The 27,178-nt window shown below is 43.0% G+C and overlaps 1 protein-coding gene across 4 annotated transcripts in view; it reads right to left on the reverse strand.

The window, feature by feature from the left end:
• Positions 1–27,178, reverse strand: part of FBXO36 (F-box protein 36) — a 45,035-nt gene that overhangs the window by 3,735 nt on the left and 14,122 nt on the right. Inside the window, exons 2-6 of one of the 4 annotated variants that reach the window (XR_013999207.1) lie at positions 11,507–11,615; positions 9,241–9,376; positions 7,934–8,137; positions 5,914–6,086; positions 174–1,068 (exon numbers count right to left, since the gene is read on the reverse strand). Coding sequence is in view for 2 of the 4 variants with exons in the window: in XM_081142993.1 (XP_080999119.1) it covers positions 895–1,068; positions 5,914–6,086; positions 11,507–11,615 (456 nt within the window). In the remaining 2 variants the exon portion in view is untranslated. Of the gene's footprint in view, positions 1–171; positions 1,069–5,913; positions 6,087–7,933; positions 8,138–9,240; positions 9,377–11,506; positions 11,616–27,178 lie in introns of those variants that run through there. The other 3 variants (XM_081142993.1, XR_013999206.1, XM_081142994.1) reach the window with 3 other exon arrangements.

Below are 27,178 nucleotides of genomic sequence, written 5' to 3' on the forward strand. Positions count from 1 at the left end.
GTGCGGGAGGCAGTCAATCAATGAGATCAATGATGACTCTCTCATTGTTGATGTTTCTGTCTCTCTCCACCCTCCTCTCTCTGAAATCAATAAAGATATAAAAGGCACACACCTTTTCATCTAAAGAATGCATTCCTAAAATTTTTTCCTACACATGAACAAAGACAAATGAACAAGAATTTTAAAAAATTTATTGTTTCTTATATGAAAGACTGGAAACAATTTTATTGCCCATCAATAGGGAACTGTTAAATAAAATGTGGTATTTATACAACTATTGTTTTAAAGACAGATTCCTATATAAAACAATATCCACGATGTAGTGCCAAAAGAAAAAGGGCAAGATAAAATATAGCTAATGTGCTCCCAGTTGTGCTTTGTTGACAAAAGAAAGCAGTTCATATGCCTTGTATTTGTGTGGGACGTTTCTGGAAGGAAACGCAAGAAAACGTGAACGGTGGTCGGCTCCGCGGAGAAAAGCTTGGGGACTGGGGTGGGTCTCACTTTCTCCCTTATGCACATAATGCTTTTTCAATTTAAAACTTGTATCCAAGATTATTTCAAGTGCAGATTCCTGGGGCTACTGAAAACCTAATGAATTGGAATCTTGGGGGACGGGGCCAATAAACCTTCCCTTTAAATAAGCTTATCAGTCGATTTTTATGCGCACTCAGACTGGAGACCTACCGCGGGCGTTTCTGAGTCAAACACCCCGATGCGTTCCGAGCTCTGGCTGGGGCGAGGCGGCGCGGGCGGGGGCCTCACCCTGAGCGCTGCTCCGTGCCGGGGCTGCGGGAACCAGCCGCGCCTCCTAGTTCTCAGGGACGGGGACAGAGGCGGCCTGGACGCAGCAGAAAACCGCAGCGGCGCCGCAGGGAAAGAAGACCCGTGTCCCTAAAGTTGACTGTCCTCCTCGCTTCCTCCACTTTGCTTCCTCTTGCGGGCCGGCTGCGCCTTGGTGAAGAACAGCTGTCTCCAGCCTATGTCCCCGGCCAGGGCGCGCATGTCAGGGGTGACCTCACAGGCGGTCTCAACTATCCGCTCCCACAGCTGGTCAGACCTGCACAGCTGGGAGGCAAAAGTCAGAAGTGGGTCACGTGCTCGTGACTGAGTGCGAGCCGGGCACCCACTCTCGAGATCGCTACCCATGTCCCGCTGCCCGAGGGACACGGGAGGAGCACTCCGTGGGCACAGTCCCGCCTCTGAAGCTCCCTCTCGGAGGAAAGAGGCAGCGCACAGATAGCTAAAGGAAAAAGCATCTGGTTAAGGGAATATGTCCTGATCTCATTTACGATGCAGAATGCAAGACAGTTCTAGGGAGTTCAAGTACAACATTGCTTAGTTAATTTCCAGGGAGCCACGTAGCAGAGGCTGATGGTGGTGCGGCCAACAGATCTGCTGCCCAGCGCTGTTAGCTTCTCGAGCAGGAGCAGCTAATTCCTGCGAAATCTGCACCCGGTTTAAGCCCTCGCTCAAGCCATCTCTCCCCTGGGCTGGCACAACGACAGCTCAGTCCCTTGCAGGCTACTCGGCGTTGAACTGCATCAAAATGACCACACAGCCTTTGGGGACTGGAGCAGGCACGAGGAAAACCCCCCCAGGCCTGTTATCTCTGGAGATGACCAGGGCCCATTGTGCATGGTGGATGAATAACAGCTGACCTGGCTGACAGGACAAAAATTAGACCGAGCTCATTCTTTCCACCCTTTAAGTTTTCTTTTTAGAGGCAACTTGACCACTTTGATAGGAGAGGCAGACAGGCTACAGGTAAAGCCCTCAGACTGCAGAACACTGGATCCGACTATGCTCATTTAGAAAGGTGTCCGGGTTTGCAGGATCTGCTCCTGTAGAAACACAGGCACGTAGCGACAGGGAGGAAAAGGCCCCAGGACGGCGGCCAGGCCCCGATGTGCTGAAATGTGTGCACTTTCCTCTGTGGGAAAGGCCTCCACTCATGGCCCAGTCGCTCTTCCTTTCCTCAGAACTCAGTGTAGTTTAGTGCACTGCTTTTAGCATTTCAGCCACAGCTACTTAGAAGGGTGGTTGACGCTGAGGCAGAATAGCGAATGCATAGAAAAATGATAGGTTAGAAACTAATATTAAAGGTAAAAATGAAAAAGAAAAGTGAAATACAAACTAAAATTACTCCAGTTGGGGCCAGATAAGCTACTTCACAACTTTCAATAGCCCATCCACCCATCCATCATCCATCCATCCATCCAAACTATATGGAATGCTTGTGATATTCAACAGGACTCTTGGTTTCAGGCCATAGAATGTATTCTAGGTTGTTTAAGCAGAAGGGGAGTCAGCAGGGGCAATAGGTAGCTCACAGAATGTCTAGTAAAACCAGAGAGAAAGGTTCAATGCTATACTGCCAGGAACAATAGCAGCCAGAATTACAAAACAAAACAAAACCTCCAGACTGTTCTGGTAGAAATCTCACTGCTTCTGCTCTCCAACAGTTGGAACCTAGGATGCAACAATGCCTTGGATGAGACACTAGATCCTTCCCCATGTCCCTCCAGCACTGTGCTTGTGGGAGGAGCTGGTCTCCTAGCTCATGTCTCCCTCCCAAGACTTTCTTTCACACAGGTGGGTCTACTTGACAGAGACTAAGCTATATCCACAAACTAGCTATATCCCCACGCTAGCTATATCCCCACGCTAGCTATATCCCCACGCTAGCTATATCCCCACGCTAGCTATATCCCACACACTAGCTATACCCACACACCAGTTGCAAAGGCAGTTTTTACCTTTCTAACCTCTATGGTACACAGAGGCAACTCCATCTAGCAAAGGGATTTACACGGGTGTTGAGCAAACCAATCCACAGCATCCTCTCAGTCTGACCTGCTCTTCTCATCCACACAGACCCTCCCGCTGTCCTGCTTGGCTCCCTTGGGCCCTAGCTTGCCCGTGGGATGGGGAACATGGGTCATCTCTATTTCATGACCCGTTACACTCATTTCTGAGGAGGAAGCAGCTGGCACTCTTCGCTTTCAGACTTCATGCTCCTGTAAAAGTGCTCTAATAAGGGAAAAGGGTGATTAACAAACAGAAATGCGTAGTATAATAAAGCATACTCACTTTTGTTTCTTTCTGCATAAATATCAGACCAAAAACTATTGTATTTACAGAATGGTTACTGTTAAACAGCAACACTGAATTTAGGAAATGACAGCCCCCAAAACATTATGATGTTAGGCAAGTTGGTCATTATCCCATCTTCAAGAGTCACTCAAGGTCTAGTTTCTCTACTTGGATTACAACATATTCTAAATATAAACACCAAAGGAAAAAGTTAAAAAGTCTCCTAATATTAAAAACAAAACACATATGAACTTCCCTTAAAAGGTTTAAACTCTAACACTAGTGTAGATGACGATCCCCTTTCCAGTAACGACATTTCAGGATATCAGTGTGTCTTACATAGTGAGATTATGGGAGAAAACTGGTTTTAGGGGAAGGGAAAGAATTCCCAAGAGAGCTGAACTTTCCACCAGTGTAACTTCATTTATGACTCATTTTATACCGGAAATATTTACAGTTCTGTTTTATATTATAAGTTGGTCATAAAATACCCCCCCATCTAAGACGCCCAAACCTTGGGGGTTTTTGCTTGGAAGAGGCCAAGTTGTAAAATACAAGGTACCCCTCTTGATTATGGTTCCAGTTACTTTGATTCCAAGCACAGCAAACTGTGGGCTTAGCGCCCCCTGGTGGTAGTGCATGAACTTAACATACATAAGCTATCACAAAGGTCGAAAGGGATCCCAGAGTGGACCGAATTAAAAAGTCTCCTTTTATAAATGGGGAAATTGAGGCTCAGAGCAGATAAAGGTGCAGCTGCTGAAGGCTCATGGTGGGGAGTGGCTGAGAAAGAACAGAGCCCAGCTCTCTGGCCTCCTGCTGACTTCCACACCCACATTGGCCTGCACACAGTGGAGAGAGGAGAGCCCCCTCCCGCCCCAAGCTTCCAGCCTTTTAGAATCTCTTGAGATATTTTATTTGTACAGCTTTAACATCACTGGGTCAAATTCTTGGACTGGCCTCTTAGAATTGGGTTGCTGTAAACACAGGAAAAGATATTAAGAGCACAGACATTAGATCCACCTCAGCCCTATGGAATCAGGCCCTCAGGGCTGGGCCTGGCATCGCCAGTTTCACTGGCTCCCCAGGTGCCTCTTCCACGCAGCCAGAATGGGAAACCACAGTGAAAGGGCATGAGGAAAAGTGTGTTTCTTCATAGCCAAAATGACAGAGAAGTTTTCTCCCTCGGTGTTCCTGAGTCACGACCAAGGCGGACATGTTTATACACTAGTCATGACTGCCCCTCTCCTGTCTGGGCCTCAGCCTTCTCAGCCAGCTGCAGTTTGGGTTTCCTCGGGTCTACTCTGCTACAGTTTGCAGAAAAGACATAGTATCAATGCCTGGTGCCACCGGAGCCAGCCAGCAGGCCCCAGGCAGATTCCCACAGGCGGCATTAGCTTAGAGGGCTACCGCAGTCCCAGGGTTCACTTTCAGGGGTGTGCTCCTATCAGCCAGGCTCCTGGAGGATGCCTCTCTGGTGCTTTGCCCTGAGGAATATAAACAGCCAGCCCACCAGACCTTCAGATGCTCGTCCATGAGGCCCTGTGGCTTGGTTGACATGGAATCAGAGCAAGGGCCGGTAGCTGGCGGTCCTTATTGATGGTGGAGTTAAGTTTGATATGTGGAAACTTCCTACTTTGACTGTGGGGTGGCACCATGCGCTATCTGGGGCTAGGGCCCCCTTCCAGCCCCAAATCCATACACTGTGTCTCCATGTGTCTTTCCCTAGTCAGGTCTGGCCTTGGAAACCTTTCTGTCTCATAGAGGTAATGTTGAAGCACATTTTCAACAGGATCCATTAAAACAGCACCTGACCATGTCCCTGCCGATCTGCCCCCCCCCCCCCCCCCCGGCTCCCCGGCTCCCTTCCAGCCAGTCCATCTTCCTGCCCCTGCTCCAGCAGCACTGGCCTTTTTCTGCTCTTCACTCTTCAGGGTCTCTGGCCACACAGTTCTCTCTGCCTAGACTAGGCTGCTTTCCACTCAGCCTGGCTAATGACCCCTGACAGTCAGGTAAATGTCCCTTCCTCAGGGAAGCCCTGAGTCAGGTTGTGTCTCACAGCATCCCACGCCCGGCCCTCAGCGCTCATCACAGCCGTCACTGAACAACTGTTTGGACGGTTCACCGCGCACTGCCTCTGTCCCTCATTTGGGTGGAAGCTCCCTGAAGGCCGGGACCATGTGAATCTTTCCACCTTCAAGTCGCTAGCACCCAGCAGTGCCTGGTCCATGGCAGGGGGTTGGTGACTACATGCTGACTGCACATGGCCCTTAGTGGAAAGTTTATAACAGGGGCCCACAAACCGGCTCATAGTCAGAATACCTGGGGATCTCAGTTCTGCCCCCCCACTGGCTGTAGGACCCTGGACAGGTTAATATTGCTGATTCTTAGCTTCCTTATCTATAAAGTAAGAATAAAAAATAGGCTCTACACTGTAAAGTTTTTTTAGAACTAAATGAAATAAAGAAATTAGAGCCCTGGTCAGTGTGACTCAGTTGGTTGAGTGTCGTCCCATGCACCAGGAGGTTACTGGTTCGATTCCTGGTCCAGGCACATGTCCAGGTTACAGGCTTGATCCCCAGTAGGGGGCGTGCAGGAGGCAGCCAACTGATGTTTACATCTCTCTCTCCCTCTCCCTTCCTCACTCTGAAATCAATAAAAACATATTTAAAACAATTTTTTTAAAGTAAGGATACAACACATGCTTGCTGAAATAAATGCAAATAATAAATCACTGCTCTATTTTAAAAAGAAAAAAGAGAACTTTGAGAGAGCACAAGGAAAATTCTCTATAGACACAAAATATTTGACTATTACCTTTAAAAACCTGTGTGATGTTTGAGAAAGACTGGCAATGTCTTCAAGGTCCAGATAAGAAAGGATAATCAGGAGCACGTTGTCTGAGAGCCGCTCCAGGAAGTCAAATTTACCTTCGCACAAACCGAAGACATAGTCTAATATTCTTGCACCAAATATTAAGGCAATTTGAACTGTAATTCAAAGAAACCAACAAACCAACATGATTATCATGGGCAGTCACATAAAAACGTGATCACTGTCAGTAAGACAAAAGCTTGGGGGCACTTTCCCCCTGGGAGTGACATTAGATTATGCTGAGTCATCCTCCATTGGCCTGCACTTGTGACGCAACTGTTTCCTACCTGAGGTCAGACCTTTTAGGGACACTAAGTGTGTAACGTAGTGGTGGACTGCATCCCCTTGATCTCATCAGCACAAATTCCAGTCCAGGCAACGACTTAACCAGCCTCATCAACATCTTCACCCCGACGGGGCACAGATGCTGGTCCATGCGGGTTTTCTGCCAGCCCTTTGCTCCCCAGATCGGCCTGAATTTTATTTAATTCTTGTTCTCTTATCGTTATATGTAGTATCTCCACCAAGTTTTCTCCCTTCCTCTTTACCTTCTTCTCCTTCTTTTTAAAGAATAGTTTATTGATTTTTAGAGAGAGAGGAAGGGAGGAGAAAAACATCACGGCCGGCTGCGTCCTGCACGCCCCTCCCGGGGTCCGAGCTAGGAACCTGCACATGTGCCCTGCCCGGGAATCGAACCAGCCGCCTTTTGGTGTACGGATGGGGCTCACCCAACCGGCCAGGGCCCTCTGTACCTTCTTTTTATCTTCATCTTTACACAGTAGGAAAAATGGAGGCAAAAGGAAAAAAATAGATAAATATTTCATGAAAATTGTGTGAACCTCTGCCTAATAGTATTCATACCTTTTTTGTTATTTCCAAATTAGGAAACAGTTCACAAAGAATCAGCCAATATGATCATCTACCTCACATGTTCAGTGTAGGAGGAAATAAGAGGTTTTGCTGGTTTTGGCTTTTGGTTTTTTTTTTAATCCCAATTCCCTGAATAACCAAGAAATGGCTAATAAATAGGAAAACATGTCAGAAGGAAACATATTCAAATTTTAACAGTGGTTAAATCTGGGTGGTGACTTTTATTTTTTTGTTTTTCTGTATTTTCTAATCTTTCTACTGACAAGAAAAAATTCTGAGATGTCCTAAATTAAATTACAGCAGGCCAGAGGGCGGTAGGGAGACAGAGAGGCTAATCGGTTAACCGCAGGGCAAAACCGACACAAGCCTGCTAACACTCCTGGTGCATGCTGAAGCTCCGAACCAGCTTCCAGGGCCCCTTCAGAGACTCTCTGGCCAGAGGAGCGGGCCACTCAGCGCCACAGCGCCCGCTCCCCATTCCCTTTCCAGGCCGCGGCCCGCAACCGCTGCAGAAGAGCCAACACTCCTTCCTCCGGCCTCCGCACCTGCCCCAGGACGCCCCGCTTCCCCTGCACCCCTTTACCTACAGCCAGTGTCAATTCTTTCAAAACAACTGGCATCTTTCTTCCACAAACTCAACAGAGAGAAGAGCCGCCGGCTCCGGGGCGCTAGCTGGCTGCAGGCCGGGCCCGCTCCTTTCTGGCTGCCGTGTCTCCATGGCCCCTTTCCTTCAGAAAAGCTTTCCGCTGTGAAGGTTTTGTTCACCACTATAATAAACCCGTAATACCTGTGTGACTTTTGCAGCCCAGGAAGGAAGGGAGGAAGAGAGGAAAAGGAGAGAGGGAGGTGAGGGCAGAGGGAGGGGGACGGGCGGAGAAGAGAAAGATACATAAGGACAACTTCTAAAATAGCTGCTCTGCAGTCAGTGGGAGACTGGGTCCCAGCTGAACAAAGCAGGAAACTCCGCGGAAGGAGGTTAACAAGCAGGACTTGGCTCTTTTCCTCGCACAGTTAGATTCCGGCCCCGGCTCCTTTCCGCTACTCCTGCCCCAGGGTCCTTTATCTGTCTCACTTTCTAGGGTGTGGCTCTCACCCTCGGGGGCGCTCCCAAGGCATCAGCTGCGGTGCGGCAGGTCAAGGGGCACAGCAAGGAGCGAAAGTGCGCGTGGCAGCTGGGTCTGTCCCCGTCCGAAGGCCCCTTCCCGGAGCTCTGTGACAGGACTCGAGCCCACATCTCACTGACCGAAACTGGGTCACCCGGCACATCTGCAAGGTAGTGGGGAAACGCCGCCTCCGTCTTGGGGGAGAAACGCAATAAAGAAAACGAAAAGAAAGCAGAAAACGGGAGCCAAACAAAAAAGCAAAGAAAAAGTCTCATCAGATAAAAGCCCAAGATAAGAGGATAGAAATTACGGCGAGCAGCACTGCTGATGCTCGTGGATGGACGAATCGGGCCGGTACGGCTCAGATAAGTAGCACACGCACGCGCGCACGGGTATGTCTGCCTGTGTGCTGCTTACAAGAGGCCTGGTGAAAGCTAATGATGTGGGGAAGTGAAAGCGGCGGTCTGGGAAAAGACTGACTCGCACCAACAGAAAACCAGGTATTACTAGCAGTGGGGGAAGTAACAGGCAAATCCCCAACTACCTGGAAATGAAACAAAATGGTTATAAATAACCTGTGAGCCAAAGAAGAAATCAAAATGGAACTTAGAAAATATTTTAATCTGAATGAGACTAAAAATATAATTGGTCAAAACTTACCTAATATAGATACAGAAGCACTTAAATTTAGGGGGGAAATGGCTGAAAACAACGATTAAGCTTCTATCTCAGGAAACTAGGAAGAGATCAACAAATCAGACCTAAAGGAAGTGGTAAGAAGGAAATAATAATAAAGGCCAGAACAGAAATCAATAACTACAATGGAGAAAATCCATAGGGCTGAAAGTTAGTTCTTCAAAAAAAATTAAACTGATTTTTTAGATTCATCAAGAAGAAGAAAAAAGGGGGAGAAAGCACAAATCACCATGATCGAGGGAAGAAAAAGAAAACATTACAACAGATACTACAGACGTTAGGAGAGAATATTCTGAGCAACTTCACCAACATATTAGATGACTTGGATAAAATGAAGTAAACGTGACTAATGTTAACGTCTTTGGTGAGTGGCGTTGGGTATCTGTAATATTCCTTTCAATTTTTTTTGTAGGTGTAAGATATTTCTAAATTTAAAACTTTTAAAGGTCAAGGTATAGATCATAAGGCACAAGGTTCTTCTTTCATGTTACCACATGTTGTATCTATGCGCAGAGGATATGCAGGGAACTGCTCTCATGCTGTCTCCTAGAGCTTCTGCCCCAAACACGCTCCCATCCCACCCTCCACCCACATGACCCACCCCAGGTCTGCAGAAATTCTGGAAATCCAGGCTGACGACAGGGAGTGGCTGACCAGAGGAGCAGTCAGAGGTGGTGGCGAGGCCGGAGAAATTCGGTCCCAGGTCCAAGGCTGAGATGTAGGCCTGGAGAAAGGACCTAGAGAAACAGATTAGGGATCCACAGGTGGGGCTGGCCCAGGATGGGCAGAAGGTAAGGACTGCTCTTTCCCGCTTTCTGATTCCTAGTATACCAATACTCCTAGCATCTAGAACTCAGGCCAATATTTCAGGATACTAGTGTTTATTAGTATTATCAATTTTTAATTCTAGTCCTCACTTCAAATATTCAGTCCCATTCTCCCCATAATCATCTAAATGTCCAAGGGAATTTCAACACTTTAACATTGAGACTATATCTCCCACATTTCCTTTCACATACAACACCAGAAATAAGAAACCTTTGTCGTTTGGTTCAGAAAGTATGGCTGTTGCCATTTGGTTTTATCACAGGGATTTTTGTGGATTGCCCTAAATGCTTAACCACCACTTAGAATCATTTGAAGATCTAAGCAACCAACTTTAAAATGAACATAATTGGAAAACAACTTATTTTTAAGTTGGATTCAATCTCAACACATGAATCAGCACTTTCGATTGAGTTTATATTGGCACATTTTTTACCTGAAACTACGTTTTAAAAAAAGTTTCCAATAGCTAATTTCTTGATTGTTCGTATTTAACTTAGGAAAAAAAAATCTATAGCTGTTTCCTCAGATTGTTAAAGGTCTCAGAAAGAAGAAAACATTTGCAACTTCACAGACAAATGGACAAAGAATGCAAACAGGCAAATTACAGAAAGGATATAAATGGCAGTTTAACACAGCAGGAGGCTCAACTTACTCGTTAACAGGATAATGTTAATTAGACAAGATATTAATTTCACCATTTGACTGGAAAAGATGAAAAAAAGACAGCAATATCTAATTAGTGACGGCAAAGGTGTAAGAAAATGCCTGTATCCTGGTGGATAAAGTATAATTAATATATCAGCTGTTGAGGGGGCGCAATTTGTGAGTATAGTGAAGTGACTGGCATCTTATGTAAGTTTTGAACCACTAGTGGACATTCGGTCCACAGTGAATATAAATCCCGTTCTCCTGAAAGATTCACACCCCAGCCACCTGCCTGGTCCCACGGGCCGACCAGCCAGGCTCCCAGGCAAGAAGGGTTATTCCTGGCAGGCCAGCTCCAACACAATGACTGGCCAATGAAATATGACAGTATTGTTTAGGTATTAATCCTGTAAACCAAAAGTAGGAATAAATGTTACATGAACCCAGGGACATTTTCTAAGTGTGGATATTTTGGACAGGTCCAGATGTCCTGAAAGTGTTTTAAATTACTCAACATTGAAATATTGTGACATCAATATATTAACAAAGTCTCATTTTATGAAAAGACGTTGAAATAATGGCTGCTGTGCTGAGAACAAACTATTGCGGAGCAAGGGTGGAAAGAGTGAGACCAGATGGAAGTCCAATTCAGTTATCTGGGAAAGAGGTTGTCCTTGGTTGGACCAGAGGTTCTTTTAGAGACACGTACTGAAGTCGTTTAGGATGAAATGATGTAACAATGGAGATTTGCTTCAAAATAATCCAGTGGGAACAGTGGGTTTATGTACATTTTGGGTATTGTGGAAGCTGGGTTAGGGGTAAGTGAGAGTTTTTAAAAAAAACATTATTGTAGTTTTTATGTTTGAAAATTTCACATTGTGAAGGGAAAAAAGCATAGGGGAAACTGGAGGGTAATTTCTATTAAGTCCAAGTATTTACTTGATTAAGATAACTTCTCAACCAAACCTTGATAGTAGAAGAAATGATAGAGATTTTAAATAAATAGCAAAACACATGAGTTGAAGGACCTGATAATTTGATTATGTTTTTAATAACCTTTAACTTATTTTTAACTAGAGAAAACCCATTTAAATTAAATATTATTGCAAAAAATATATATTTACATGATATAAGATTGTTAATGGAATCTACATGTTAACCTGTAATCTTAAACACGTTAAGATTTTTCACAAAAGAAATTTAAGGCTATATTAACAATTTTTAAAAACAATTTTCTATTTTTTAAGAAGCCAATGTTCTACTGTATCAGATTAAGTACATAATGACATATCAATATTTCAAATGATGATATCTTCAATACTTCTCTGCCAAAATCTATCACTGATTAAAGGGAATGTAACAGCAATAAGTACATAACGTGCTCCCTTCCTTACTCTGAAGATGTGAATTCTCTAGGAAGTCTTCATGAGATTCTTTTGCTTCTCCAGGTTTTGTTGATTGATACCCACTCCTCAGAGAGATCTTCCACCATCTAAAGACGACCTGTGATTGAATAGCAGGTGGTCTGAATTAAAACTAATTTAAATACCAACAGCTATGGCCTGGTAACAATCACCGTGGTGGACACATAAGGCTGTGTCCAACATGGGCTATAACTTTGCAATCTGGCCTCACATCAAATTAGAAGCGAGGTCTGAGCATCAATAAACAGTTTCTTTAGTGATCAGGGTCACAAAATCCAAGCTGGAAGGAATCTTAAAAATCTATCAAGTCAATTGATGTTAAAATCACCCAGGGCCAAATGACTATTTCTTAAAGATCTCTGAGAACATAGATTCTCTAACTTGGGAAACCAATTCCAAAGTCATTGCTCCACTCTCCACCTCCCTTCCTGTCTATAGGACAGACAAAGTGAGTGAATGCTTTTCTCCTAGAGAGGGACAGTTACATGGACAGGGCTGGGGAAAGCACTGCTATGCACTGTTTGTTGTGTGAAAGGGTCCTTGCACAGGACACTGCTTGGTAATGGATCTGCTGACAGTCCATTTGACTTCTATAAGCATTTTGGTTTATCTGAAGCAAACTTCATTTCCATGGTTAGGGACTGCACTGGAGTTCTGTATTTATTTCATGGCAGTGTCAACTACCAGGCCCAATGAGAAGCCCTTTGAGGCTTCTCCAACTTATCTCATATTTTCCAACCTGTAATGGAACTGGGTAGTTGAGATGACAAAACTCCACCAACTTCAGCAACAAGCCGAGACTTGAGACTGCAGAGAAACTGTTGGCTTTAGGCAAAATTGTTAAGCAGGTGAAAACTTGCTACGGGGCCTCTCTTTATCTAGTTTCCTTTCCCCACCCCCACCCAGCCAGCACTCCTAGGGGTCCTTCCAGGTCCTGGGTGCACCTTCTTGGGCCTCCATCCAGGTCTCTACCAGTTTTCTACTGCTGTGCCCCAGGCTTTGAACTACCCAACCTCTCCTTTCTCCCCACCCCTTTCCCATTGCCTGCAGGCCCAGGCTCGCTATTCCTCTCCCAGAGAGGCCTCCCTCTGCCCTGTTACCCTGAGGCCCTTCCTGTTCCACAGGGCCTCCCCTTCCCTGATGTCTGAAAGATAACTGAACCCTAGGAGAGTAGAGACCTTTTACGCCACCTTACCAAGTACCTTGCCTGACAGAAAGTAGATCCTCAATAAATACTTGTTGAATGAATTAAAGAGTGATTTTCATTTAGATTTTGTTCTAATCACTAAAGGAGATGAGAGGTACCAGTCTCATTGTAGGATGCATACCATCATTTGGTATCTTTATAGAAATCATGTGACCAGTTTATGCATATTTAGCATATTTTTAATTTCTTATATATTTCCAGTAAATCTTTTTAATAAACTTGAAAATTGAGCTTGCTTATAAAAGAGAGGTCTGAGATTTCTAATGAATCTCTCGGCATCTCTCCTGCACAAAACACTAGAGCAAGATTACAAGGCAATTGTTGTTTGCCCAGTGGAGGCCCCTAGAGGTCAGGCCCTTTTCCCTACCAGGACAGCAGTGACTTGCTAGGCAGCCCTCAAGGGGGCACTGGGAAAACGTGGGCCCAACAGGCATCTCAGCATTTGAGTATATGTGGACAAGGCACGTCCCACCCCTGGTCTGAGACTCTGATCCTCCCATCACTACCCTGGGCTGAAAAATCCTGCTACTGGGACAGAAAGCAGAGCCTCTGGTGTTAGGCAGGTCTGGTTTCAACCCTGGGCTCTGTCATTTACCTTGGGCAAATTTCTTAATCTCTTTGGTCTCAATTCCCTCATGTCCCAAATGCAAAGGGTGATGCCCACCTCACCAAAGTTTGGTGAGATGATGTGAGATAAACCCAAAGTGTCCAGTATGATGCCAAGTAAACGGAGCGTGCTCCAGAGAGGCAGGTCCTTGCCTGTTTTTCTCTGCCTTCCTCCTTGTTCACTCACTTCATATTCAAAACAACAAACTCAGCCCCAAGTACCAAGAGATCAGAACCATGTGTTTTTCTCAATTATCTAACAATATTCAATCATACGTCATCAAGGTCTGCTTTCTGAATCATGATCTTCAAAGACATTTATTCCAGTTTTTCACTCACACTTGGCATTTGACTTTTCTAATCATCAGTCAGCATTAAGAATTGCATTTTTATGCTCTGAGTATTTTCCCAATGACATAATTAAGAAGACAAATCCATCTATCCAGTTAAAAAACAAACTTGCTCCTAAAGGCTTAGGGTGACTTGCCAAATTCCACACACTAAATGGGGCATCTACCCCTGCTTTCTCCTGCAGAGTATTGTTATTCTACCAGATCCAACTCCTCCGTTTCGGAAATCATATATAATTAGGGGATCTTACTGAGTGTGGTGGAGATACTGTACCGCAGAGAGTTTATGAAATTAGGTCTTTTCTTAGGTGAGGAAGGATTTTGTTATCTGAACAGCCTACTGAGAAATGGAGAAGCAAAGACCACAAGGGCAAATGGCATGTAATTTCACCTTTAGATATTACTCAAGCGATCACACAGCACTGGCATTCCAAAAGGCAGGAAGATGTTATTTTAATGAATTATGAAGATAATTTCTTTTATTTTGCCCCCTATTTAAACTATAAGCACTTAATGCTATGTTTTTGGTGCAAATTTACAACATCGGGTATGTGTTCTTCTATGTATCTATGTTTGGCTCAATTTGTCCAAACACAGCAAAACTTAGATTTTCAGCTACAGAAAGTTTTACTATGGAATGGTGGTCATTTTTATACATTAAGAAGCAACATTTTTAATAATGGGAAAGATGAGTCTGAGGCCAAAATGAGAATGGAATAAACTGAAAATTTTAATAAGAACTGATGACACTGAAATGTTTCTTTCCTTCAGTAATTCAGAAATAAAGTTGCCCTTGGAAAGTCAAATAAATAAACTTCAAACAAAAAATGGATTTGTTTAAGAATTGGTGGCAGTCTTTGTTGGTAGTCACCCAGCATTCATTTGCCCAACTGCCCTTCCTAGATGAGCCCCTTTTGTTCAGAAGCCTCCCTCCTCTGCAGAGATCTGACATACTATATTTGTCATTTTAATTTAAATACATAGGTTAATGCAAATAATTAAGTTTGTATTTAGTGCTTAAATTTAGGAATAGTTTTAATAGAGTGCATTCTTCATTTTAGGTGAGTATATCCTTCAACAGATTTCTCAGAAAGGGTCTATAGGAAGTAAATTTTTGTCTGCAACTGTGCATATTCTCTTCCAGGTTCTGGCCCTCTGTTACAATTATTCAGTGTGGGAGCCAGTGGCCAGTGCAGATGACCTCCAGATGTGCCGTTAGGTCATGCATTCTCTACCGGCAGCTGCTTCTACAGACCAGCTCTGGCCCTCTCTCTTCGGCAAGTTTCTTGCCATCAGCAGGCTACTCATTCTTGTTCCTTCAGTAGTCATACCCTCTCCAAAGAAATCTGAATCTCAGTCTTATTGGGGGGAGAAAGAGAATGGATATCCTAGTTATTACTGTCTACCTCCTCCAGCATACAGGGAGTAGCTGCTTTTTTTCTGGACCCTTTAGAACCCTCTTTTACCCCTTCTGAGTTGTTAACCATCTCCTATTAGTCAACAATTCTTTATAATAAATTGTCCCTGGTAAAATAACAGTGTGGTTTCTGCCCCCAAATGGACTTTTCTCAAGATACCTGGTATGATTCTTCTGTCACTTATTATGCAGGATACTTGACAGCTTTTAATCTGGGGACATACACTTAATATTTAGGACAGTTGTTGCATAACTTTTTTCCCTGGAACTTCTCTTTTTCAGATATTGGACCTCCTGGTCTAATTTTTTAATTGTATTAACCCCCACCCCCCACCCCATTGTCTATCTCTTACTTTTGGTTCTTTTGCTCTAGGTAATTTTTTAAAATTTCTTCTTCTAACCCTCCTATTGAGTTTTTTATTTTTCCTATCATACATATATTTTTGATTTTCAAAAAGCTCTTTTAAATTTTCTGGATGTTATTTTTTTCTTGTGTGCTGTTCTTGTTTCATGGATACAGTATCTCTTCTTATCCTTCAGATGATATTACTAATAAATAGTTTGTTTTGTCTTTGTGTATTGTCTTTATTTCCTCCACAATTATATTTCCTGTACCTTGATGTTGTTGATTTGTTTTGGGTTTCATCAAAAGCCTTCTAATTCGTAGCTGTCCATGTGTATTCAGGAGTGGGGCACTAGGAAGCTGATTGGAAGCTCTGGGAGTCTGAGCAAGGCTTGTCCAGAGGAGGGCTTCACTATGTATCTGGTGGGGCTCTTCAGTTAGAGGATCCTGGCTATTAATATCTTGCAATCTCTTTTCTTGGCCTGGTCTGATTCCCCAGAGAAGAACCTTCCAGATTTTGCCTGGAGAGTATAATCCTGGTGCCTGCAGTGTTCTGTGCAGAAGTCACAGTGAGTCTTCCAGTTCAGTATGTGGATTTTCACTTAATCCCTGGCCATATGCAGCACTGAGTCCCTCTGTTCCCAGTGCCTTGGGTCCCATGCCCATAGATCCCTAGCTTATTCCTCCACAGATCAAACTTCCAGTCTCCTCCTGGGGGTGAGGCAAAGCTGTTGCTGGTTGTACAGAGGAGAGGAGGGGCTGAAGAAGAACGTGGTTCTAACCACATCAACAGAATTTCAACCTTTCCTACTGTTTTCAGGTCCTTCGTCACCCTCCCTTTCCAAAGGATCTGTTTCCACCATTCCTGAGCACCCTGCTCTGAGGTTCTGGGCTATAAATCTGATTGCTTCTTGATGTCCCTAGTTTAGGTTTCAGCTTTCTCAGGGCTGCTAGATCAGCTACCAGTAGGTCATCTGCTTTCTAGCATGCAAAATTGTTGCCTTTGTCGCCTTTCCCATTCTCTTTGTTTTTGTGGGTTTATGATTTAGAAAAACCCTGTAATTGTCATTTTAGTGGTGTTGCCAGAGGGAGGGAAGGTATGTAATAGTTCTTTAACTAGAAGCTGCACTTCTAAACTGTATCCTTAAGATGTTTAAAATGCTACAGATAATCTGATATACTACATTTGTCATTTTCTGTAAATACATAGGAAAATGAAAATGATTAAGTTGGTAGTTAATATTTAAATTTGGGAATATCTATTAAATTTCCAATGATTTTAAGATGTTTGAAAGTTTAAAAGAGTTTGATCTACATATTCATTACAGTTTTTTAAACACTTGGATGATTTTGTTAGATTTGTAATTATGTCTCTTTAGATTTTAGAAATACTGAGAAAATAAAATATATTTAATTTGTGGTATACATTAAAAGGATTTAATCAAGTTGTAAATTGTATTTAGATTTAAGAGAATTTAATTTGTTCGATTTATAAGCTTTGTGACTTTAATTTACAATATTTAGATAATTTGATTAAGCTTGTAAACAGTGCTTAAATATGTAAGGGATTATAATTTGTTAAATGTAAAAGCTAATTAAATATTAAAAACAATGAATGATTGTTTTTAATTTTAATGCAAAATTACTTGATTTATAATTAAATTTACTAGGTTTGTAAGTTGTATTTGAAGGTTTAAAAAATAGGTTTTAATTTCTAACTTTAATTGAATATTGGTAATAAACAAAAACAATTGTAATAAATTATTTGTAATAAATCATAAATTATAAATAATTGCAAAGAATTGTACAATAGAGTTTCTTAAATCGTGTTTAAAAGATTGATTTAGGAATTCGGGGATCACTGGGTGGCCATTTGGAAAAAGATAATCGATCTGCGCCTGACGTCAGGATAAAGTCCAAACAGTTCAAAGATGCATGTGAAAGAGTAAACGCAGGCAAGCGCTAGAAGGAAAAATGGCGAATTCGTTTATCTAACTGTGATTCAAAATCTGAAAATCATAAAAGAGAAGATTGATGAATTCGCCTATAGAAATATAAACAACTTCTGCCTGGCAAAGCCTCCCAAAGACCTGTATGGAAACGTTTAAAGCAGCTTAGTTCATAGTAGCTCCAGATTGGAAACAACCTAAACATCCATGCATCTGACAAAATAAGACTGTGAGCAAGGATGTGGGAAACCGGAGCTCGCGTCACTGTGGCACGAAAGCCACGGAGGAACGGAGCAGATCTAATAAGCTACAGATGGGAAGAAAGGGATGATTTATCTAATGAATGGTGTCACCACGATAAGCAGTCCATCTGAAAGCCGTAAACTTAAACTCCTACCTCCAGCTACATGCAAAAATAAAATCGAGATGGACTAATATGATAAAGCAAAAGGCAACACTGTAATATTTTAGAAAAGATATAGTACTTTTAAAAAATATGTTTTTATTGATTTTAGAGAGAGAGGAAGGGAGAGGGAGAGAGTGAAACATGGATCGGCTGCCTTCTGCACGCCCCCTTCCAGGGATCGAGCCTGCAACCCAGGCATGTGCCCTGACGGGGAATCAAACCCGTGACCTCTTGGTTCATATGGCAGTGCTCAACCACTGAGCCACACTGGCCAGGCAAAAAAAGATATAGTACTTTAAAATAATAAATAATAGCATTTTCATTTTAGAAAACGGAACAGGAACTAGGGATAGCATCTCACTAAGAATGATGGCATGCTTTTAATACCACCCTTATTCTCTGGCTGAGATCTTGGAATCAGAATTCTAGAGGTGACTAATTAGACACTGTTATTTTAACTCAGTAATTAATTACAGAGATGGTAGCTATCACTTTTGCTTCCCCTCCTAGTCTTGAGATCCAGAAATGTAACTTTAAGCAATGTTCTTTATCAAAAAATATCCTATTACAATAAATGAAATTGGAGGACCTCCAGAATTCACGATCCTGGTCATTTTCTCCTTCCTATGCATAGACTTGGCTATTACACCTCAGAAACTATCTCACATTAGACAGGTTTCCTGAGAGCAAAACTTGCATAAGATTTTGCACCAAGGAAGGAAAATGAGTAAGAAAACTGTACCTGCTGCTGCTGCCGAAAATCCTTACAAAAGAACACTGTATACCAACCGCACTTAAATCTTAAAAACTGATGAAGTAAAAACAAAATGTTCTGAGAGAACTGATCAATACAAGAAATTTTATATTAAATGGAAATTTCAAAAAGTATATGTTGCAAAGTTAAATGTTAGATTTAGAGTAAATAATGAATACAGTACATTATGGACTCAGGGTGTGTTCAAGGATTTGCTGATGAAGTAAAGGTTCATAAATAAACAAATGTAAAATTAAAAAAAAAATTTTTTTCCAAAAGAAAGTGAGGGCAAAACCCAACATAAATACTATGATCCGAGGAGTGGGGGAGTCACATAAGCAGTAAAAGGAAAAAACATGTGTCACGTCAAAGCAGATGGGATGTCACTGCCTGTGGTCCTACAGTGTGAAGACACAAGTGTGGCTTCAGGGCATCCAAGCAGGTGTCTTGGAGCCATGGGGCCCTAGAAGGGGGCCTGTGGGCGCGTCTCTAATGTTTGCCTGCTCGCTCGCGCCCTCTGGGAGGATTAAAAGGAAGAGATACTGCTTAGCACAGTACCAGACACATCTTTATTTCCCTGTCCTATCAAGTTACTACTGGAATTTGTTAACACAACAAGTCGAGAACACAGATGCAGTTCCCTCGGCCTGGAGGAAGCACAGGCCCACCCTTGCAGCTCCAGATGAAGAACTTGCTGAAACCCACAACATCCCAAGCCTGCATACGGTGAGGCCATTCCCAAGTGCAGGAAGTCAGGGGAGACAGGGCCATGCGGGTCAGTTTTAACACACACTCTGCAGAGGCCTGACCCTCAAACACTAAGTGTGTCTGCCAGGTGGGTGTGCTAAAAATTCTCAAAGAAATTCAAAGTACTCTACAAACAATAAGATCAAAAAAAAAAACAACAAAAACAACCAAGAAAACAACAACAGGCAGCTCTGAACACGGATGCAAGCAGAGCTTTTTTCTGTGTTAGTATAATATCTTCTGGAACAATGCCCAGGAAAAAACAAACAACCTGGAACCCTCTCTTCAAAATCTTCCTGGATGTGGGCAGGAAAGTGACTAAGCAGGTAGGAAGGCCCTGGTGTCTATGGTGTCACTTCACAGAGCACATCTGCCTCTAAGCCTGCAAGCTGCTTCTTCATAAAATTACTACTTACAACTCAAAGGTGTCTCTGCTTTCACTCTGGTACAAAACAGTAATTTACTGGTACAACATTTCTTTTAAAAAGTCCCCCCGTTCCTTGGTGGGAGCTAGTTACATCCCACCTTGTTACCTGGCCTATCATTGCTCTCTTCAAGTGCAACCTCAGGAAGAGCCCCACCAGGCAGTAAGGAGCCAAGTCATAGCTTCATTTCTGTGCCTTCTCTCAGGCTCCCTCCACATGGAACGCTTCCCTCTTCCCTATGGTTTCTTCTTGTTTGTAAAAGGAACACCTGCTACCGGATACTTGCATCTACGCCCTTTTCAGGGCTTATCTGCTAGGAAAAGAACCACCACTAAGGCACTTTTGTTGCCGGGAATTAAATATTTCTTAATTATTAAATATATCAAAATTGGATTTACTTGGTCAAAACCTTCCTTAGCTTGTTATGGACTGAACTGTGTTCCCCCTCTTTGCCCCACTGCCCTACCACCCCCAAATTCTATGTTGAAGCCTAACCCCCAATGAGACTGTATTTGGGGATAGGGCCTTTGAGGCTATAAGGGTAGGTCCCTAATCTAATATGACTGGTGTCGGTATAAGAAGAGGAAGAGACGCCAGGGAAGCACAAGCACAGAGCAAGAGGGTGACATCTGCAAGACAAGGAGAGAGGCCTCAGGAGCAGAAGCCAAACCTGCCACCACCTTGATGTTGGACTTGTGGTTTTCAACACTGTGGGAACATACATTTCTGTTGTGTAAGTCCCCAGTCTGTGGTGTTTTGTTGTGGCAGCCCTAGTGACTGACACAGCTCCCAAAATGATAATGATAAAATAATAATAGATCATACTGAAGGCCTACCATGTGCCATGGGCATCTACTTTCGACTCTTTTCTTTCCAGCGACCCTAGGAGGTCAGTGTCACTGTTCACTTGACAGGTGAATAAACTAAGACTCAAGGAAGCTTAGAAAAATTTGCCCTAATTCATTCACTCCTCGGTGGGGTTTGAATCCAGGTCTATCTCACCCCAAAGCCTCTAAATCTGTTAAGCACATTCAACATGTTGCCTCACTGGAAGGCCAGAAAGCCTTAACCTTTCAATGGCCGTGCTAATGTAGGGAAGCAGTGGTGTTAACAATCCTAAGGCTGCTAACCCACAAGCCGTAATATTTGGCATTGACTGGGTTGTTTACTTCCATCTGATGGGGGTGTGATGGATGTGCTGAGAAGTGATAGCATTTCATTCATTCCACATTCCACCAGCACACAGAGCACATTGTTCTAGATAAAATAGACAAGCCCCTGCCCCATGGAAATTACATTCTATGGGGAGGGAGATGGGCAGTAAACAAAACAAGTAAAAATACGTGTGAGAACAAGATAAACGTGAAGAAAGATAAATGTGAGGAAAGATAAACAAGGAAAAGAGGGGAGCGCTGGGCTGGGGTGGGGGCGCCACTAAGGAGGGTGGTCTGGCAGGTGTCACGGGAGCCTTTCAGGATCCGATGGTGAGAGACAGGAGCTGTAAGCTGCCTTGCAGCTGGCGCAGCACGCCCCATGCAGGCCTCCCAAGCATGCAGGTGATAAGCCAAGCCACTCTTAGCACCCTCCCTACCCAAAGCTGAATGCTTGCTCACTGGAGACGAGCGGCACCTGCACCGTAAGTAAGAACACCAGGGCCACACCTAACAGGCTTTCCTGCTAAACTGCAGATTATAGGGGAGAGCAAGAGCTGGAAAGCAATCACGGCGCTCCCTTCTAATGCTCGCGCACTTGCTTTCACGTCCCGCCAGTGTGCTCTCCACAGCCAGGCCCTTGAAAGCCCTTGTCTGGGGCATCCTGGTTGCACAGCCCCAGGCACCTTCCATGTAGAAGATGCTCGCAAATGCAAAGAGAAATTGGCCTCCGGATGATCAGCACCGTAGCCCCGTCAAGCACCCATTTCTCATCATCGCCCCAGTGAGTTGTCTGGAAGTACCCTACTGTGATTCTCCCACCCTGGCTTCCTCTTCTTTCCAGAATATTCCCAGATTTCCAAGGCTGAAGCTCTCTGAGGACTCCTTGCCTTGCAACACCTCCCTGCATGTGCACAGGATGGCTGAGTCCTTCATATCCAGTAGTTTCTACGGCCCACATTCCCACTGAGCTTCAGGGTATCTGGAGAGTTTTATTTGGGGAACGTAGCCCACTGAACTATAAGTACTTGTTAATTTTTTGGTGACCACCACTTGCCTCCAATCTCCAAGTCTTAGAGGCTTTTTGAAAAACCTGTAGAATGCCCATAGTGGAAGGCAGAGTTAAAATCAATAAGTGCTTGCTGAATAAATTACTGAATAAATTAATACACTGACTTATCCAAGGGCACACAGCCAGTAAATGGCTGAAATCAAATCAAGAAAGGTCAGAGATTCTTTTCCAGTAGACTATGCTGTTGAAAATGACAGTAAGTTTTCTACGTATTAGAACTCATAAATATGTGGGATTAAAAACTACATAATTCTATACTTTGGAAGATAGAAAAATTTATTCATGTAATACTTTTAATTTCTATTTATAGATTTATATAAACATTTAGATTTACATCAATTCATTTCTATTTAAACATCTTTGGATGCATATTCATTATGCATTTATGTATTTATTTAATTTAAAAGTCAAAAAGAGTAAACTAAAGATAGCAAGCAATCTTTACCACAAAAACACTTTTCTGTGAATGAGCAGACGTTTTTCTGTTAAATAAAATTTAGTATTTTAATAGTAACTATATTAAATACATTTAAAAATTAAGACTGCAATTCAGCCACATCTTCTGATTTCACAGCAGACACAGGGCTAAAAAGGGGGCTAAGTGATGGCTGGCTGCCGCTCTTCTCCTTTTTTGAAATGCTAAATAGGGGCAGGTGCTGGTGACTCCATGTGATAAAAATGAAGGGACTCACAAGCAGTGTTACCAAAATGGCCATAAAAGAGGAAAAATACTAAACCCTTCAAAAGGGCTGAAAACATTCAGATTGGGCTGCAGACTATTTTCAGTAAAACTGGCAGGCAAATCTTCAAATGAGAAGAAAAGGGGGTGATTCAATGTTTTAGAATTTTAAAACTGGGAAATACTATAGCACACAGGCCTATACTTATAGATTATAATTAGCCTTACCTCTTCAAGGTACCCCACAATTTTATTCCCATTTAACTGCTACGAATTGCATAAATGCATCTCATTTCTTTGTAAATAAATTAAGCTTTTTCAACAAAAAACTAAAACAAAAAAATAATACATGACCTGAGATTGGAGTGGAGAGAGAAACTGCAAAGAGTTATTCTGGGGTAGGATCCCATCATTAAAAACTCAAAACGTCAGTGACATTGAGTTCGTATACTGTGTACATAATAAATATCTTGCTAGGTTTACTAATAATTCCTGTGAATATATTTCTAAATAAACAATAAAAACCAGGAATCCTACATTACTGAAGTTTACTTTGAAACCATAAATATATTTCCTTTCCCCACTCCAACTCCCCAGATCAATAAAAAGTAAAATGAAAAAATTGAAATATATTATCCACCAAGGTGATCTTTTAAGTTCCAATTATTTTTCCAGTAAAAAGTTCACAAATCTGCCAAGTAGGATGTCTCCACCTACTGTGGCCTACCACCGAAAGGTGAGTCAGTTTTCCTGGAGTGTGTTTTCATTTATTTGACGTTCAGAAACAACGGCCACACCTCTTCCTGAACAGTAAGCGGGCAAAACTCCTCACATTATTTCTTAACCATATTAATTTTTTAAAGAGAACATTTAAAACATTAGAAATACTTTATTATTATTATTTTTAATAACAATGATAAAGCTGATAGCAAGCAGTTTTTGAATAATGACAAAAGCATAGGGGAAAAGTAGAAAAAAAAACAAAAAACACCCAAAATCTAAAATTTCATTTCTAGACATTAAAGAGTATTCTTACAGATTCTCCAAACATTTCTCAGCCTCTCTATATATTTATAGACTGATCTGTGTGCCTGTGCATATGTGCGTATATTTACCAGTTTGACATGAGTGGGAACATAATAAACATGCTCATTTGCAATCTCTTCTTTCATTCTGTCAGACACTCATATCTTGGTGGCTTCATAGTGCTCCCTTACACAGAGATATACATGCTTTACTTAACCAATTTTCTACTGAAGGACTTGCCGTTTCCCCACCCTCCTTTTTTGGTTATATAACAACACTGTGACGAGTATCATTTAGGTGTCTTTTCAAATTTGTGTAATTATCTCCTGGGGAAAATCCCCTGACTTGGGATGCCAGGGCAAAGGACACCCATATTGCCTGACTACATGTGGCTGAACTCCCTTCGGGAAGCATACTGGTCAGGATTAGATTTAGGTGAAAGTGACAAACACCCAACAAGGTGGCTCACGGAAGACAGAGCTTATGTAGGCCAGGAGGCAGTCCGTGACCCAGGGGACCTTCCACTTCGGCACTCTCCCCATCATATTCAGAACTTGTCTTCTTCCGCGTGGTGTGAGATGGCAGCTTAAGTCCTAGCCATCGAATTTGCATTCCAGCCAGCAGTAAGGAGGGAGGGATGAAGGTGTCCAACTCCCAGGGACTCTTCTGTGAAGAGTTCATCACATTTGCCAGCTTCCTATTTGCCAGAATTTGGTCATACGGCGACATTTTGCTTCAGGGGAGACAGAGAAATGTAGTCTTTTTTTCTGGGATGCCTAGATATATGTTCAGCAAAAAGGTAATTTTTTTACTATAAACAAGGGGAAATAGATATTGGGGCCAACTAATGGTTCTATGAAGGCTGTAGTAATTTACACTCTTGTCAACATCACACAAGACAAGCCATTTTCCATAGCTTTACCAGCACTTTTCAATCAGACTGTTCACACTGCAAATGTATTTCATTACTGACAAGGAAAAACATTTAACTCATCCTCAGGTAATCTGTGTAGTTTATGACACTAATACCAGTGATATATACTGCCCTCCCCCACCAAAAATTAAAAAGAGAACGCAAACATTGAGACACGAGTGTTCCTCTGCTTTGACTTGTGCTTCAGCGCTGAGCCTCTGTCCTGTGCTGACTTCTCTCCTCTCTCTGGGTACTCTCATCCAAGCTTTCAATGCTGCTGAGTCAAAATCTTTACTTTTCACTTCTGATCTCCAGAGTCCTCGGAAATTACCCAACAGATTACTGTGCCTACCCACCAGGGTAATTCACCAGGGCCTTACACTCAACTATAAGAAAACTGATTTCATCATCATCTCTCACAAACCTACCTCTTCCTCTTCCTGAATTCCTTATCTTCGGGGCACTTTCTTAACAACCCTTGACGCTGCCTTCATCTCCACTGTGCTCTTGAAGATCGTGATAAAATCTCATGAGGGCTCTCTACCTCCACTCCATCTTCAAATGGCAGCCAACAGCCTCTTAACAAAATGCTACTGTGAATATGATTTCTTTTGGTCACTTTAAGTCCTTTAAAGATTCTCCATGGCCAAAATCTTGGGATGGCATATGAAGGCCTCCAGACAGTGGCCCTTGTCCACCTCTTCTTCAACATCCTCTCATGCTAGGCCTGTGACTACACCCCACATTTCAACACATCACTTCTGGTTTCACAACTATAGTACCATAATTCAGTGACTTTGCTAAAATGGATCCCCACTGCCTAGAATCCTTCCTGCCATGTACTTCACTCCCTGGAAAATAGCTATTCCATTTTTAAAGACTCAGTCACATCCTGAAGAACACTCATCCTAAGACATGAGTCTCCCCCTCTTTGGGCCACTTCCTTGCTTTGTGTCATTTTTGTGCTCTTGCTTTAAAAATATTATAGCAGTTAGAATTAATATTTATTAATCCCACAAATACTTCCTGAATTCCCACTGCATGCTAAGCATTGTGCTAAGAGCTGGATTCACAGTCATGTCTGAGCTGAACACAGACCTTAGGCTCTTGCAGCCTTTAGTATACACAGCTTACATTAGTAAAGGCTAATTTCCACCTACCACATCCTGTTTGCTAGAAAAAAAATGCCCTCTTCTCCCCTCAATATCAATGAGATGCTAAGAAATTGATGTTGCTTTGTTGGTGACCATGTCAAGAGATATATTCTTTAGTGTCTTATCACTTATTCAAATGTTTATTTTTGCTTGTGTGACACCATGCTGATGGCTGCCACTATCCAGAATCACTTGCATGTTTAAGATGGAACAATTTGGGGTAATTTTTATTTGATCTATTACTTCTCAAGCTTTCCCCTCAAACTTACCCCTGAAAAAGGCCAGGTTAAGGGGAATTCTGGCCTAGATGAAGGTAGACCCGAGAACAGGATGAATGACTAAGCCAAGATTGGGGAAAGAGTGTTCCAGGCGGAGGGGTAGAATAAGCAGACTGAGGGAGAGCGCTGACACTGTGTAAGTTCAAGAGATGATGTCTGTGCGAGGACAGGCCCCACACAAACAAGGTTGCAAAGGCTTAGCTCACAGCACACCTCAGAGCAGCAGAGCACTAAGACCTGGCCGCACCCCCTCGCTATTCCACAGCCCAGGGAAGTGCAGTTCTAAGGCCTGTTACCTGCCTGTGCTCCCCTCTTCCCTCCTGGGGGTGCAATGAAAAAGTTCCACTCCTGTTTATATTCCCAATTCCCACTTTGCTGTTTTATGCTCTATTCCAAACAGGAATAGTCTTAAGGAGAGAGAAGATAAGACAGAAGGAAATCCAGGTACACTACATTTTGGACTGAAAGAAATCCAAGGTAGGGAGAAACTGGTGATTTACAGCAAGAGTGCATTCCAGATCAAAAGGGCTGAGTGTATTATTCAGGGCTGCTGGCCTCAGGACACAGACACCCATCCCGAGAATTTTAGTGAGAAAGCATCATGTTGGGTTATGTAATTTGGAAAGACAGTGGTGTGGGTGGGCTCAGGCATAACAGGATCCAGGGTGCAAAGTGACAGCACCAGATTACCAGCCCTTTCTCTTTCCTACCGTCTCCACTCCTCTTCCATTGGCTTCCTTATTTTCTATCGCAGATGTGTCCCTTGAGCAGTGGGAACCTAGTAGCTAGAAACTCCAGGTCTAATCACTCAACTTAAGGATCCCCACCCCCAAAATGAGAAACTCTCTTTGAGGGTGAAAAATTCCAGGGAATGATTATATTGGTCTAGTCTGTCAACTACCCACACATGTCCTGGCCTGGAAGCAGGGGGATTTCTGATTGGCCAGGCCTGGCTCATGGGCCCATCTTTGTAACTGTACCCCAGGGGATCCCGCAAAGGAGTGCAGATGGAAGGAGTGGGGAGGGCCAGTGGTTGAAATGAATTCTGGGCAGAAAAAAGACTGTCAGTTTGGTTGGAACAGAGACTTATGGCAGAGGATTAGGAGACAAGTTAGGAGAGGGTAAAGGGGCCAGGTTGCATGGATCAATATCCCCATAAGTGAAA

This window comes from Miniopterus schreibersii (assembly GCF_964146895.1).
Source record: "Miniopterus schreibersii genome assembly, chromosome: 7".
Taxonomy (NCBI): Eukaryota; Metazoa; Chordata; class Mammalia; order Chiroptera; family Miniopteridae; genus Miniopterus; species Miniopterus schreibersii.